Source organism: Numida meleagris, chromosome 1, assembly GCF_002078875.1.
Source record: "Numida meleagris isolate 19003 breed g44 Domestic line chromosome 1, NumMel1.0, whole genome shotgun sequence".
NCBI classification, from domain to species: domain Eukaryota; kingdom Metazoa; phylum Chordata; class Aves; order Galliformes; family Numididae; genus Numida; species Numida meleagris.
The window spans coordinates 185786503-185801710 of NC_034409.1; the positions used below are offsets into that span (position 1 = coordinate 185786503).

Sequence of the window (15208 nt, forward strand, 5' to 3'; positions counted from 1 at the left end):
GTCAGAAGTTAAATATGGGTGTTTTCTTCTGCTGCTAGCATTTATTTCTACCAGTAGAGTATACGGGGTTGTATAAAATACAAACTGAATGACTGAACCGACCATTTGAAATATTATCGTACTAATAATTCCTTTCCTCCTCCCTGAGCCTCAGTGACAAGAAGCATTTAAGATCCCATGCAATCTGTTTGTTTTTAATACTTCCTAAGACACTGGAAGACCATTCATCTACTAGTATCTCAGCTCATTAGTCAGAAGCCATGGGAAAATAAGGAGCTCTTTCGGACCTGGCACCCAGATCTTTCACACAAGGAAACACCTTCATTCAGCAGAAGGCCTGCGCTTGGCTGAGGGCACTTTCTATCAACATGCTCCTCAATCAGAGCAGTAGAGCAGCTTCAGTGAGCACAGGTCAGTCACTTATCTCTTGGGGACAGGATGTGGTTGGATTTCAGGATGTCACCAGTGATCTTTCCTTCTTTCATTAATGGTATTCTCGTCTTCGACTTGTCAGCGTTCATTCATGGATATCTGGGAGATTACAGATGTTGTGTGCTACCTGAAAGCAGGATTGCCACATCTGGTGAAGAATATTAACACTTTGATGTGAGAAAACATTGAAGCACATCCCCCATAAAAATGTCTGGTCAGAGATTCTACTGTTTATTGAATGGAAGATTCTACTGTTTATTGAATGGAAGTCTCGTGGATGACAGGAGACTGGAGACATGGCATTGATAGCCTAGGCCTGAGCCAGGGCCAAGGTTTCTGCAGCCAACTGTGAAGTCACTGACATAAGGACAAGGAAACAGCCCCAGACTGTACTGCACCATGGCATCACAGACAGGTGGAAACTCCCCACAGCCATGGTCAAAGGAAGCTCTGCACCACCCACCTCTCACAATAAAATTTTCTGATTCATAAACGTATTGGCTGATTGATCTGCTTCGTGCTGTCTTCATTGAGAAAACTTAGGGGCCTTTCTGTATGGACCTGACTCCCTTAGTGATCTGTATAAATAAATACAAGTATGGATACTTGTAAACTCATTTTTATTTGTTTGGGTGTACAGAGTTCTCTCTATATTGTTATGTATGAGTGATTCCTGATAGGATGAAGTGTTTAGATGTTGGTACCCTCATGCTGGCCTTCACCTCCTTTTACCCTGGCCCTAACATCAAGGTGGAGGCCAAGAGGAGGTGGGGTAGGGCAAGATGAGGTGATGAAGGGCTGTGATGTAGCTGCAGGGCTGGGCAGGAAGCTCTGCCCACAGTCAGGAGTGACAGAAGGCTTTCCTTGTCAGCCATTTCCTCATGGGCCTGAGTTATTTGGTTCATCCATCCCACTGCATTTGACCAAATGTGAAGAGTTACAGCTCTTTCTGCCCAGGCACTTGTGGGATGGGCCTTCCATCATCTCCAGGCACCTGCTCTGATGATACAGTGGCCATGTCACAGCCAACAGAATTTCGGCAGTGTTACAGGGGCATCTGTGACACAGCTGGCCCAGTAAGGGCTGCGCCGCTCAGCCAGTTCAGACTGGAGGGTGAGCAGAAGCAGAGGTGAGAGGGCAGGACAGAGGGCACGGAAGGGAAGGGCTGGGCCCCGGGCAGGGAGGGAGGGGTGGATGCGATGGAATGGATTGTGTGTCCTCCTCCTTTGTCTTTGAGGGCCTGAGGTCAAGAGGAAAACATGACCAGGCCATGGAACCCTCCTGTCCTCTGCTGCTCAGCTCGAGAGATGTTCCGCCTTCTACAAGGACATCGGTACAAAGATGCGTAATCAAAATAACACCAGCCTGGCTGTATTTTTGGGTATCATCTCCTTGCTACTGCTTTGTTGATGTTGTGGCACTGTCACTGCAGGCAGAATGTTGACAGTTCCTTGTGTCACATAGGCATTGGCGACGGCCTGCATAGGGAGATCATAAAAAGAGCTGCACCCCTCTGCCAGCCCAGGCAAGAGTAGAGCGCGGGGATGATGAAACACTGTGATGAGAAGGCAGGGACGACAATGAGGGAGGGAAATGAAGGGCTGGGCCCTGGGCAGGGAGGCAAGTGTGGCTGTCATGCAACAGACTGTGTGTCCTCCTTTGTCTTTGAGGGCTACAGGCCCAGAGAAGGACATGACCAGATTATGAAACCCTCCTGTCCTCAGCCACTCCACCAGAGAGATGTTCCACCTTCTACATGGACATTGCTACAAAGCTAAGCAATCAAAATAACAGCAGTGCCCATGTTACAGTGGGCAGCCAGCTGGTGGTGGCCCATGTCACGTTTAGGTCAGTGACATGGGCCAGCCCTAAACAGGTGTCTCCTGGCTGCCAGGAGACACAGAATTGAAAGGCTTGGATTGTGGTAAGGGTTGCCCATGGGAATGGAGGGTTGCTGCTCCTTTTGTTTGTCCAGATTTTCTTGTTTTTGAAAGCCACAGGCCCCTCCTACCCATGCCCTCCTCTCTGCCAGAGGTTTCTGCAGCCATCTGTGAAGGCCCGGAACTAAGGACAAGGAAACACAGCCTCAGAGCGTACCTCACCTTGGCCTCACAGACAGCTGGAAAATCCCCACAGCTCTGGACGAAAGGAGATCTGCATCATCCGCTCTCTCACAGTAAAATCTTCTGACTCATAAATGCATTTGCTGGTTCTCCTGCTTTGTACCGTCTCTTTGAGAAAACTTTAGAGCCTTTCCTTATTGTCCTCATTTACTTACTGATCTATATAATTAAAATGTATACTCTGAGCAGCTGTTCCCTGCAGCCCATGGGCACTGCACAGAGCAGAGCTCCACATGCAGCCATGGAGGAGCCCACGGTGCAGCAGTGGATGAGGTCTGGAGGAGGCACAGCCCGTGGATATCCCCGCAGGAGCAGCCCCAGGCCAGAGCTGCAGTCCATGGAGAGGACCCCATGGTGGGGCAGGAGGGCTGGGGGAGCTGCTGCCTGTGGGGCTGTGCTGGAGCAGTGCCTGAAGGGTGGGCCCTGAGGGATGGAGCGGTGCTGGAGCAGTGCTGGGAGAGCTGTGGCCTGTGGGAAGCCCACATGGGATCAGCTGGGGAAGGATGGCATCCCATGGGAATCAGAATATGGCTAGCTACCTGTCCTAAACCACAGAGATCCCTGTGTGACCTACTTTTTGCTTGAGAAGAGCTTTGGAACTAAAGTCAGTTGGAGTCCCCATCTCTGAAAACTAATATTTCTTTTTGTTTAAAGCTTGTCATATGATTACACACCTTGTTTCGTCATGTATGGATTGCCCGTATGAAATTTGTGCCCATTGAGCAATCACAAGTCAGCCATAACCTGAGTATCCCTAAGTCAAACCGAAGAGAGATGAGACTAGGTTTCATCTCTGAAAAAAACCCTCTGCACCCCAGACAAATGGAAAATGATTTAGCAGAAGAGTAAGTGGAATGTTTGAGACAAGCGAGAAGTGGTTCCTTAGAGCCCGCTTGCTGCAGTTGATGGCATTCCATCACAGACAAACAGGGCATTACTGGAGCTGGAGGGAAAATGTTTATATCCTGAAAGAAAAATGTGTCTATGGGTCATTCACTCTGCTCACAGACAGCACATTTCTCTCACTAAACTAAAGGGCTCTGAACACCAGGGTGAATGTAGCACTGATCTTGCAATCGAGTGCCTGTCACTAAAGCCATGCACTTTCGTGTGCCCTTTGAATTTCTTCACATGGATTGGGCTGTGGGATTGGAGCCTACAGATATAACAGCAAAAAGAAGATCAAAGAATTATGCATCTGAGTAAGCAGCACGCAAGCCATTCAGATTCACAGGAGCATTGTTTAATCAAGCATTGGAATTACACACTGTTCCTTGGGTGGCATGGTAACATGTTGGATCTGAGAGATTTCGGAGGTCTGGAGCTGAAAAGGTACTGTAACACTGGATGTTACAAGAGGCACAAGGAGCAGGACAGCCCAGCCAGCTTATGCAGCACAGCTCTACAAGGTCATTGTAAACATAAATCAAACACTGCATGTTTGACCAGCACCTTAGAAATATCACTGAGATACTGGAGGTCTTCAGAAATGGGATTGATAAGATACATTGTTGTAATCTTCACTTTCTGCAAGTAAGGGTTGTATTTCTGGAGAAGTTCCTGTTCTTTTCTTCCTGCAGGCCAGGATGAGCCCGGAGAGCACAGCAGTAACTATGCCTCCAATCACAGCTGCGCCAACCAGCCAGGGCCAGATCTGTTGGGCTTGCTCGAGATAGGGGATTAAAAAGTCCTGGAAAGAACCAAGTGCTAGAAAGGAGAAAAACAGAGGTCCTTTTACATGATGCAATGCAGTATCAGTTTATACCGATTGTGTAACAGACAATACTGGCAGGCTCAGAGTGAAAAATGGTTATTAAATTGAAGCAAATTGTCTGAAGGTTACAAATAATTCTAAGCAAATTCCATCAATCCTTAAAGTTCCTCCAGTTTTGCACTGAAATTGACAGGAATTGAGTTTACTATTTCCAGTGCTACTTATGGTTTTGTGAAAGCTGTAAGAGAATAGAAACCAAGAATGATCATAGAATCACTGAATCATTGAGGCTGAGTACAAGGAAGAGTTTAAGAACAGGTTAAGCCTATCACAATCCTTTCATCAAGTGATACTCAGCCTCCAACAACTGTGGTTCACCCCCCAGGCATTATAAATATTTTTCTACCATCTTCCAGTTTCACTGGTGCCCAGAGAAGTAATCCCATGTATCTCCTTGGTGCTTTTGAGCACGTGCTGTTAAGTAACTGTGCTCTGAAGATATTATTTTGGTTTGTGGCACCTTTAAAACTGAACTATACTCAGCATTTGATGTCTCGATCACTTTCTTAGATATATTTCACTTCAGGCTGAGTTTAGGCAGAACGTCGTTGGTCTGTCCTTTCAACTCAGCTTCACTTTGGGGAACACTTTTGGTGTTACTTCTCAAGTCCTTACTTTCCTTTGAATCCCACTTTTTGTATTCTGAGATTGGATTTGTAAGAGTATGCATGTTCAGACTTCTGACCCCATTAGACATATAAATGCTATATAACATGAAGAATTTTAAAAAAAAGGTTCTTGATGTTTCAGAATGAACTTCACAAACCTCTGCATATGAGATACAGTTTCTCTTTAATCCTTCATCTCTGATCTGCCAAACAAGGAAGGACAATACTATTCACGGAATTCTCCATATTGTGAATACAAATTAATATTTTCTCCAGAACACAGCTGCTGTGGTGACTGGCACCAAATTGAAAAAGGGACACATCTTCAAGACAGCATTTTAAGAGTGTGCAATAAATCATACATTAGGCTACACACTGCTTTAACTGAGAAAAAGACAACCAAACACAAAAAGGCTTGGGCATCTGTTTTTAGCAAATTCCGTCTAGGCTGTGAGTGAGGCGGGGGACTAGGGAGAAAGTAGTGTGTAATGCACACATACAGGGCTGGAGGGTGAGTCTGCACTTTAAAGGCATGACTTCAATTCTGATAGTTCCTAACTTTGTGTGCTTTACTCCATAATCCCAGGGCTTTTTAACAAAACTCTTCTCTGTGATGGATGGAGCACACAGGGTGACAGAGCACTGGAACAGGTTGCTCAGAGAGGTTGTAGAGTCTCCTTCTATGGAAATATTCAAGACCTGTCTGGATGCCTACCTGTGTAGCTATTGCAGGGAACCTTCTTTAGCAGAATGGTTGGATTTGATGATCTCCTGAGGTCCCTTCCAACCTCTGCAATTCTGTGATTCTGTGTGTGATATAAGTACTTGGAACAGCTCTTGTCACAGCAAATTGTTGTGACAGCTATTGCTAGGTGGTGTCAATATTCTTCCAAATCTTTTTTGTGGATAGTAACAAATGCTCATTTTTAGTAAGCCATGCCAGCTGTGGTAGTTTTACAACTCATGGTTCTCATCTCAAGCAAAGTTGGGTGTTTGCTTCAGCTTTTGCTCAAATCAGCCCCTCAGAAAGCAGATTTTGATGTGTTTTTGATTCCCAAGGGATGGATTTCCATCTACACTTTTTGTGACCACTTCTGCTTCAGGGCTGTCATGCATACAAAAATAAATGGAGCTGCAATTAAAATACAGATGAACTGTCACGCTTTGATTTGCTTTTCAGTGGAGAGGAGGGCTCCAGGCAGCAAATTTTCCTCATGGGAAGACCAACAATATAATTTAGCATTAAAATGCCATTTTGTCATTGGTTTATTTCCCACGTTTTTTTTCTTGTAACTAGCCCAGTCTTGCTCTGTGTAGTCCTACTTGTTCTCTACTAAGTTGCTTCCCATACGCTTTCTTTAGATGTGGTGGTGTGCTAGTTACTCACTCTACCCTATCCTGTTCCCCCGTTTTTAACTCTTTCTTCTCATTTGGAGGATCTGCTCCCTCTTCCTGACTACCCAGATCCTCATTGTTAATCTAATTTTTCCTTTCTAATTTTTTTCTTGTCTGTCTAGTAACTCCTGGCTTCCAAGCCATACTCTTTCTGTACATCCTTGAGTACACAGGAGATTTCAGAGGGAGTCAGCAGGCTTTCTTGCTTCAGTTCCTCTAAGAAATTCCTGTTCCTCTTAACCAGAACCCATCATTCCTCTATAAAGAACAATTCGCGTTTACACAGTGAAATATTGAGAAAATCCAACTCTGTATTTTGAGATTCTGGGCCATTTTCCACTTGTAACCAGTGCTTTCCTTCAGATAAGACATAGCCTTAGCTCTCATCTTCTCAGTGAGATTAACAAGGGGTTGAGAGATGTCTGGGGATTATCTGGGCTTTCCAAATGAGTTTGAATTTCACTCTTTGTGTTGATCTTTCCAAATAATTAAGAAGCTACTTTCGTTCCCTCTGTATTAGAAACACAGACCAAATTTAATAAGATCTTCATTTTCTAAGGAAAGTGCTCCCCTGGGAAAAGGCAAGAGATCAGAAGGCAACAGAAATGAATTGCTAAGTGGTAAATAATGTACAGTTTGCTTCTTTTTGCAGTATCAGTTGAGAACTCAATATTTCTGGCTGTCAAGGTACTTGGAACATTTTTAGATGTACAATTCTAGGAATAATGTGGTTTTCCAAAACTAGTGGTTTTCATTAATATATATATTTATTTATTTATAGTCTTGGTGGTCAGGAATTAAATTATGGTGACATGAACAGAACTGTAAAAATGCTTATAATCAGACAAAAATGCATAATAACTTTGAGGCTATACTTGAAACATTTATTAGATCGTTTTCTCTCTGAATAAATAGGGTTGGCCAAATTTTTATACAGAATGTTAGGGGAAATAATGACTTCTATCTCAATGTTATATTAATAAAAGACCTTAAAAATTATCCAGGAGAGAAGATTCCTTAGTAAGAAAATAGCCAAAAATGCATTTGTTGGATGACTATAAATCACAACCAAGACTTTAATTGAGAATTGAATAAACAAACTAAATTTATGATGTCATAGTTTACACAGTATGCAAACTGTACATCTCCATTAGTAAGCAAACTCTATTGGAAAAACAGAGATGCTGTGATAACTGATACTGCTTTGATAAAGACAACAAAAAAACAAGTAGAATGCTAGCACTGCTAGTATGTTTCTGGTGCTTTTGTTATACAATTATTGCAGTTCTCACCCTTAATTGCCTTTTAAATGAAGAGAAATTGTTCTGCCTAAAGCAGGAAAACCAAACATGTACAGTGACCTATTTGTTCTGTGGCCAGTGCATTGCAAAGATAACTGCATCCCACAGCCTGGGTATCTTTTGGATTCTAGATAAATTTATATCTTCAGCAGAATTTAGCTCTTACCTTAAACGATAAGGAGACTAAAGCAAAACTACGAAATCTCCTGCCCTAAACACAAGACCTGCCCTACCTGAGGTTCCCCAAAGGTCTCTTCCCTCTGTATGCTTGAGAATGGCCAAGAAACCCAATTCAAAACCATATGTGAATAGCAATGGAAGTCAAAACTATTACCAATGAGACCAAAATTCATTTGATTAAATGAAATTAACGTTATGTATGATTCTGTTGCATTCTGTATAAATAACCACAGGGCAAGCACAATGTCAGTAGATCGCTGTTTAAAGTGCTTCATGGACATTGTGTTGGTCTCTGGTACTGAGATGAATTTTTCTCCGAGCATTTAAGAGATCAGTTTTATTACTTTTGTAAACCAGGAAAGCTTTGGTTCTGTCCACTGTTAAACCACATCCAGAATCTGAACTTGTTACCATTTATGTTACATGTTATCAGCTGAGCTGGGCAAACAGCAGATTCAAAATTCGTCCATTTTTCTCCCTTGCTCTATTCATAAGCTGATCCTTTGGGCCATATTCAGATCATAATGAAGTAGTAGAGGTATGACTGATGTCAGTGATTCCTTTTTGACTGGGTCTTTTCTAATAGCGTTAGGTTGGCTCTGTGTATCACCAGATGAGGAATGTGAAAACAAGCAGGCATAATTTGTAACTAAAATATGGAAAAATATGGAATAGAAGGATTTCTATCTGTATTACATATACATAGGCAGTATTTAAACACATTGTCATTCTGCAGACATATTCCATGAGATAAACAACAAATCTGACATTTACTTAAAACTGTAGCGTTACCTGGTTCTTGCAGATACTCATAGTCATACCCCAGCTCTCTTGATGGTACAAAAAATTCTCCATTTCTGTAAAGAGGGATAAAGGGAACCATGTAATTTTCTCGATTGTGCCCAATGGGTGCGTTGGCTGCAGGGTAAACTTCTAGCATGGGTCTATGTCTTCTTAACCACCGCTCAAAAATGCTGTAAAAGAAAAAGCGTGTCTATTAATGGCGGAGACTGACAGAAATTTTCTTCTTGAAGACTAAAAAAAAAAAAAGTTGATCCTCTTTCTTCTTGAACTCTAGAGACAAAGTGGCATTCAATGACTTGTGTTTGTATATATTATACTTTCCAAGTAGTTTGGGGTTAGCTTCTTCAGTACTGAGTTCTTGTGCAAGCCTATGAAGAGCAAAGGACTTCAGGGCTGCAGAGAGGCTGAGTATGCTTTTAAATTCCACAAATGCAGTTCACTGTGTCACTGGGACCTGACTGAAGTTTCCACTCAGTAATTTTCAAGGTTGTGAGAGATACAGACAACAGGATTAAAGACCCCAGTCCTTCCTTGTCACTCATAGAAACTTTTATGGCTGTTTTTGGATGGTCTTGTCCCCATCTGCTCAGTCCCACTACTCTTCCCTTATTTTCCCTCCACTGTAAGTAGAGCTTTTCACTCCTGTATTAAAGTACGGATATTCCATGACTGATGTAACACCACAAAGAGGCTGAAAATATCTGAGGAAGAAATGATAGGCTATATGAAACCAAAAGCTTGATAAAGTAGATAAGCAATCAGGAAAGAGGCTTTCTCCAGCTGTAGGTGTTATCAACACCTCTGACCTCAGCTGTGCTTTTCCATTTATCTCTGGCAAAGATTCATCCCTTTAGCTGTCTCCTAATACAGTTCTGAATATTTTAAAAGGGAGGGAGAAAGCTCAAATACTGCAGTGCGGGGACAGTTTGTGTTGGCATTTTCAAGTGAACTGCTGGATATATTTGGAAAGTAAAATCAACAGCCCTCCAAAACATTCTCAGATCTTCTCCTTTTCTGCCTCAGCTTTGTCTCCTCAATTCTTCACCTTGTTTCAATCCTCATATCTTCTCCCACTGTCTTAGTTTCAGCTGGGATGGAATTGTTTTCTTCCGAGTGTCTGGTATGATGCTATGTTTTGGTTCTAGGAGAAAACAATGTTGACAACACAGCGATGTTTATAGTTTCTGCTAAGCAGTGTTGTACAGAGCCAAGGTCATTCTCGGCAAAGGGCACAAGGAGCTGGGAGGGAACAGAATCAGGACAGCTGACTTAAACTGTAAGGAGTTGGAACTCCTGGTATGGAACTCCTTCCATACTGTGGAAGGAGTTCTGAAGGGAGTGGGAGTTCATCTTGCTTTCTTCCACTGCTTAAGTGTGAGTGTGAGGGGCTAGCTGGGCATCGGTTGGGGGGTGGCGAGCAACTGCTTGTGCATCCCTTGTTATTTACATACATATACATATATATGCGTGTATATATTTGTTATAATTATTATCCTTTTCTCTATCTTAGTAAATAGTTTTATCTCAACCCATAAGTTCTTTGTTGTTGTTTTTTTTATTCTTTCCCCCATCCCACTGGGAAGGGGGGAAGTGAGCAAACAAGTGTGTGGTGTTCAGCCACCTTCTGGGTTAACAGAAGCCTAAACACCTAAATACCATGCTGTTTACACTGTGACCTTGGCTTGTTAGTGAACACCTGGATGTGCCAGGTTGGGACAGGGGAGGTGGCAAGGTACTGCAAGGGCAGCAGATGCAAGTATTTTATATGTAAACATGGGGGGGCATGCTCCATCAAAAGATCTTAGTATGAGAGCGCTATCCAGATCAAACTCAGAGAGGGATCAGTGAGTTAATTTACCAGTTACGAGGAATCTGAATGTACAAGGCTCTAAGGAGACCTGTAGCTTATACTCTGACTTAGACCTTGGCTCAGTCATTGCTCAGAATTGGAGTTGCTTCATGCTAAGGCTGTCAGGGCTGACAGGGCCCTAGGAGCATTAATAGGCCTTGACAGTCCTGCCTCCCTCACCCATTGCAGTCACTGCCCTGCTTTGCTCACATGGCTCTTGTGATATGGGAATGTACTTCTCTGGGGAGCAGCCCCACTCTTGCTATTCTCCAAAGCCGACAACTGCCTGGAGGACATAGACTTTCCTCCCATCTTGTAATTAGTAATTGGCTGTAGAGGGACTCAAGTTCTTGAAAACACAGAACCTAAATGCAATTTCTGTGGAGCATCTGAGAATTCTGCAGGTAGAAGTTTACCTCCTGTCACTGGGCAGAAATGTTGAGAAACACTCTGTTTATCCCAAAAAAATAATGCCCATCATCATCAAAACAGAGCTTGGGCCAGAAACTTGGTTCTTTATTAAGATCAAAAGATTTAGTAGATGAAAGCGTCACTATGTTCATCCACCTTGTCAACCTTTAACAATGCAGATATTAATCTTGATTAAAATCTTCATTTGTAGCTTTCATCTTCAGTTAAATTTCATCAGCCCTGTCTAGAAAAACTCTTGTCAGAATAATAATATTCAGCTGAAGTTTTCAGATAGATAATTTTAAACAATGATATCAAAGCTTCAGCTGCAGTTATCATGAGAATTTCTGAACAGAAAGTCTGTAATCACATTACATCTTTGGAGAATGTCACAGAAAAAAATCAGTAATCATTTGAAAAGGCATAGAATATAGAGAAATCGGGCCATTAGTCTAGCCTGGAGGGAAGCAGGGCATTGGACTGCAGTCTTTACCCTGTCTGCCTTTGACTTGTGTTTTGGTCAAGGCACCTTCAGTAGCAATGCATTTTTTTCCTAGCAGTTGTAGATGGGAACTGAGACAGCTCTTCTCTGCATCACAGGACTGTTAGAGGTACAGCAGTGGTTTGGATGTAGGGACACGGTAATATTTTAAGATGATGACAGAGATAGCACTTAGTTCATATTTTCAATGTCTCGTCATGATCTGTGCCCTAGCTTTTGAATGCCTAGTCTGCAGTACTTTTTGGGGTCTGCTTTTTTGAAAATGCTGAGCCGCCACATTTTGAAAATCTGGAGAGTTGATGAGCACACAGTTCAGAGCTAGAAGCTGTCATTCTCCTGAAATAACTCTGTATGACATGCCCTGAAATGCAGCATTCTCTCTGGATGACTTAAATATTGCAATTTCATAAGCAATTTCAAGAATTCTTAGGCCAGTAATCTTTTAAATAGAATGCAAATGCAAAGCATTTCCATGGAAATGAACGCATATGCTTTGGATTCCTTCTTTTGCAGCATGGTTCCCACATTAAATAGCAAGCTTCTCTTAGCAGTAGCAGGAGCACTGAATTACTGACTCTTACAGCTGATTTTTAGTTTTAGATGCAATCATATATCTCTAATTACTAATATGTTGAGTTGTGCTGACGAACAAGCATGTTGGAGAATTCACTGAGTTGTTTATGAACAGTTCTCTCTTTTATCCAGAATAAAACAATCTAATCTTTACTGAAATACATTTCCTTTATCGTATTTTATGCCACTGTAGAAATCTCAGAAATATCCTTTAGAGTTTTAAGTGTTACAATTTCTGCCACTGTCTCTCTCTTTTTTTTTTTTTTTTTTTTGGACACTTGGAAGATTTAAGATCAGATTCTGTGTGCGAACAGATTCTGCTTGCCAGCAAAGCAATGGGAAGTAGTTCTTGTTCCCAGCTTGTTCAGTAAGATGGGCTCACAATGCTCATTCAAGACACTACATGATGCTCATTATTTTCATCAGGATCTTCATGTTTTTCTTCTTTTGTCTGAGAAAGCCGTCATCTTTAATGAACTGCTAGTACTTCTTACATTCTTATCTGTTTGTATTTCTCCCTTTAAAATGAGACACTGCCATATCTTTCTTTGGCCGTATTTTTAAAGAAAAGTTATGAAAGAAGGAACCTTACAAGCCTTTTAAAAAAGTTTTCCAGTTGAGTGGAAGTTCAATCAATGGGAGCAAAACCATGGAGATGGTAAAATAAGCTACATTTTTTATTGGGAAATCCAAATATTTCTTTTTGGCCATCACAGACATTTTCATATCAGACAGTTACATTTCATGATTCCCAGAATGATGCTGTTAATTGCTTTCATATATTTGTAAGGAAAACTGGAGTCTTGATGTAGCTTAATGCTTCTGCCATTGGTTAGGCACAGTGCCCCTATCCCCTGGGGTTTGTTTTAATTGAAAGGCCATTGGGATTCTACAACTATATGTGAAGTAAAACAATGACCAGTCTTTTGTTTCTGAATACTGGGACCACAGAATTTTATACATCCCGGGTAAAGAATATTTGGTCATGAGATGTTGTTCCACTTTCTATGGATGGAAGGTTTTGTCTTCTTTCCTTAAAGCAGCTATGTTGTAGAATATTTCCTAATACCTTGAAAATATATGCTCATTTTGCACGCTTTGTTCAGTAGCTGCAAACTGGAAGAGCTTATGGCTGCAGAAGGAAAGCCTCATGCAGAGAGACAAAGTGCCAATGCAATTAGCTGGTCCCTTTGTGAAGTGATGATGTTTCTGGTAAAAACCAGGTTAGCAGCAGAGTGGCAGACATGAACTCCTTGGATTTCTTGGTTATCTTGGCAAAATACTGCTTTTATTTCTTCTTTACATCAAACTCCGCCTGCTCTTTTGACCCTGAGAGCCTAACAAAGTAATAAAGTGAAAACTGAAAGGCCATTTTATTCTATGTCATTTCCATTGCTTGGCATTATGAAAATAATGGTACCAAAAAAGAAAGCTAATGAGTCAGGGCTCTGTGATATCCAATCTCCATATTTCTTCCACTCCCAAAAATGTACTGGACAGAGGTTCAGTGACGGGAATATCTGTCCAACTTCTGTAACAATCTGTTTGTCTACTTTCTTCCTCAGCATGTAGATGCAGAGGACAAGCAGATAATTAGTTAGTTGCACAGGTCGTAGTGACATTTTCCAGACACAGAAATATTTTTAGCATTTCCATTCCCAGCTAGATTGGCATCATTTGGGAGATGCTGGCAGTGCTGAAAAGAACAGATGGGATGTGAAAGTGGTGGGATATACAAAGCGGGATAAAGGAAAGAGAAGAACATCAAAAGCCACTGGGAATTTTATTCAGAGAATGGAAATTAGGAAGACCTAACCTGGGATCTAGTAGAGATAAATCATAAATCCTCACTAGCACGTAGAAGAGAAGGAAGAGGGAAAGGACATTACTGTCTGGAATATGTGAGTTATCATCTGTTTACCTACAGGAAATGGAAGAAGAAAGAAATATGTGGGCATTTCCTAGGCACTGTGCAAACAAATACCTTTTTATCTAAGTCAGTTCCCTCCTTATCTTGTTTGTAGGATGAAAGCACAAAGATTTTGGAGGAGTGAGCAAATCAAGCAGAATGGACTCTCCTTCTTGCACTGAATCATAGAATGGTTTGGACTGGAAGAGACCTGAAAGATCATCCCACTCCAACCACCTGCTGTGGGCAGGGTCTTCCCTCACTGGATCAGACTGCCCAGGGCTCCATCCAACCTGGCCTTGAGTACCTCCAGGGATGAGGTATTATCCACAGCTCTCTGGGCAGTCTGTGCCAGTGCCTCACCACCAATGAGTAAAAAAATTTCCTCCTAATATCAAATATAAATCTCCCCTCTTTTAGTTTAAAACAGTTTCCTGTTGGCCTATCCCTGGCAGACCACGTAAAAAGTTGGTCTCCTTCCTGTTTGTAACTCCCTTTAAGTACTGGAATACTGCAGTGAGGTCTCCCCAGAGCCTTCTCTTCTCCAGGCCGTACAGGCCCAGCTCTCTTCTTTGCAAGACAGGTGCTCCAGCCCTCTGATTTAAAAACTGTATCTTTAATTCTTAGTTTCATCCTTCCCAAATTTCGTATTCCCAATCCATGTGAACCAGTGTGACTTGTGGATCAAGTGAATTCCCTTCACTTAATACATCCTAGTGGCTTACTGCTGGGTACTTGGCACGTGCAACATGCAAGAATCTCCTGGAATGGCAGGGAATAAGGGTGACAGCTCTTTCCTAGAAGGGTCATGGGCAATCAGGATTTAGGAAATAGAAAATTAAAATATGGAAATGGAGTAACTGGGATGGAAATCAATCTTGTGATAACCTTACTGCCCTTCATATGTCTTCAGTGGCAAGCAAAAGTAACTTGGAATAGGTAGCTTTTATTTAAAGGCTTTAAAAATAATTGTATGTAGATTGCAGCAAAGACCATTTCTATCTGGAAAGCTGCTCCCTTCTGCTGAAGAAATCAAAGTGCCCAAACTGCATGTCCAAAGAGGTTAAGGAACAAAAAGGGATAGAAAAATAATATGAATTTTGAAAGAGGCCCTGTCTCACATTCAAAGCCCAAAGCAACTCCATATCTCTGTATTACACTTCTAGAGTAGAAATTATTTTTAAGCACGATTTTTGTAACAGTAAATACTGAAGATTTTAGAATTGCTAGACTATGATGATCTATAGTCTATGCAAGGATTATTTTTGTCATTTATAAGCAGCATTTTAATGTTGCAGAATAGTTTTATTCAGACATATGTAGGCTAAAAGAAGGCTCAGTGTTTTT

At 41.7% G+C, this 15208-nt stretch overlaps 1 protein-coding gene and 1 long non-coding RNA gene across 2 annotated transcripts in view; one reads left to right on the top strand and one right to left on the bottom strand.

Annotated features, from left to right (window-relative positions):
- LOC110394645 lies at positions 1–2634 on the top strand. Its single transcript, XR_002435771.1, has 3 exons — positions 1–1561; positions 1670–1813; positions 1897–2634. It is a non-coding gene; the product is annotated as an uncharacterized LOC110394645 (long non-coding RNA).
- The window catches only part of TYR (tyrosinase), a 50434-nt gene continuing 38396 nt past the window's right edge, over positions 3171–15208 (bottom strand). Inside the window, exons 4-5 of the mRNA XM_021382303.1 lie at positions 8606–8787; positions 3171–4262 (exon numbers count right to left, since the gene is read on the bottom strand). Of these exons, the coding sequence (XP_021237978.1) occupies positions 4039–4262; positions 8606–8787 (406 nt within the window). The 3' untranslated portion in view covers positions 3171–4038. The remainder of the gene's footprint in view (positions 4263–8605; positions 8788–15208) is intronic.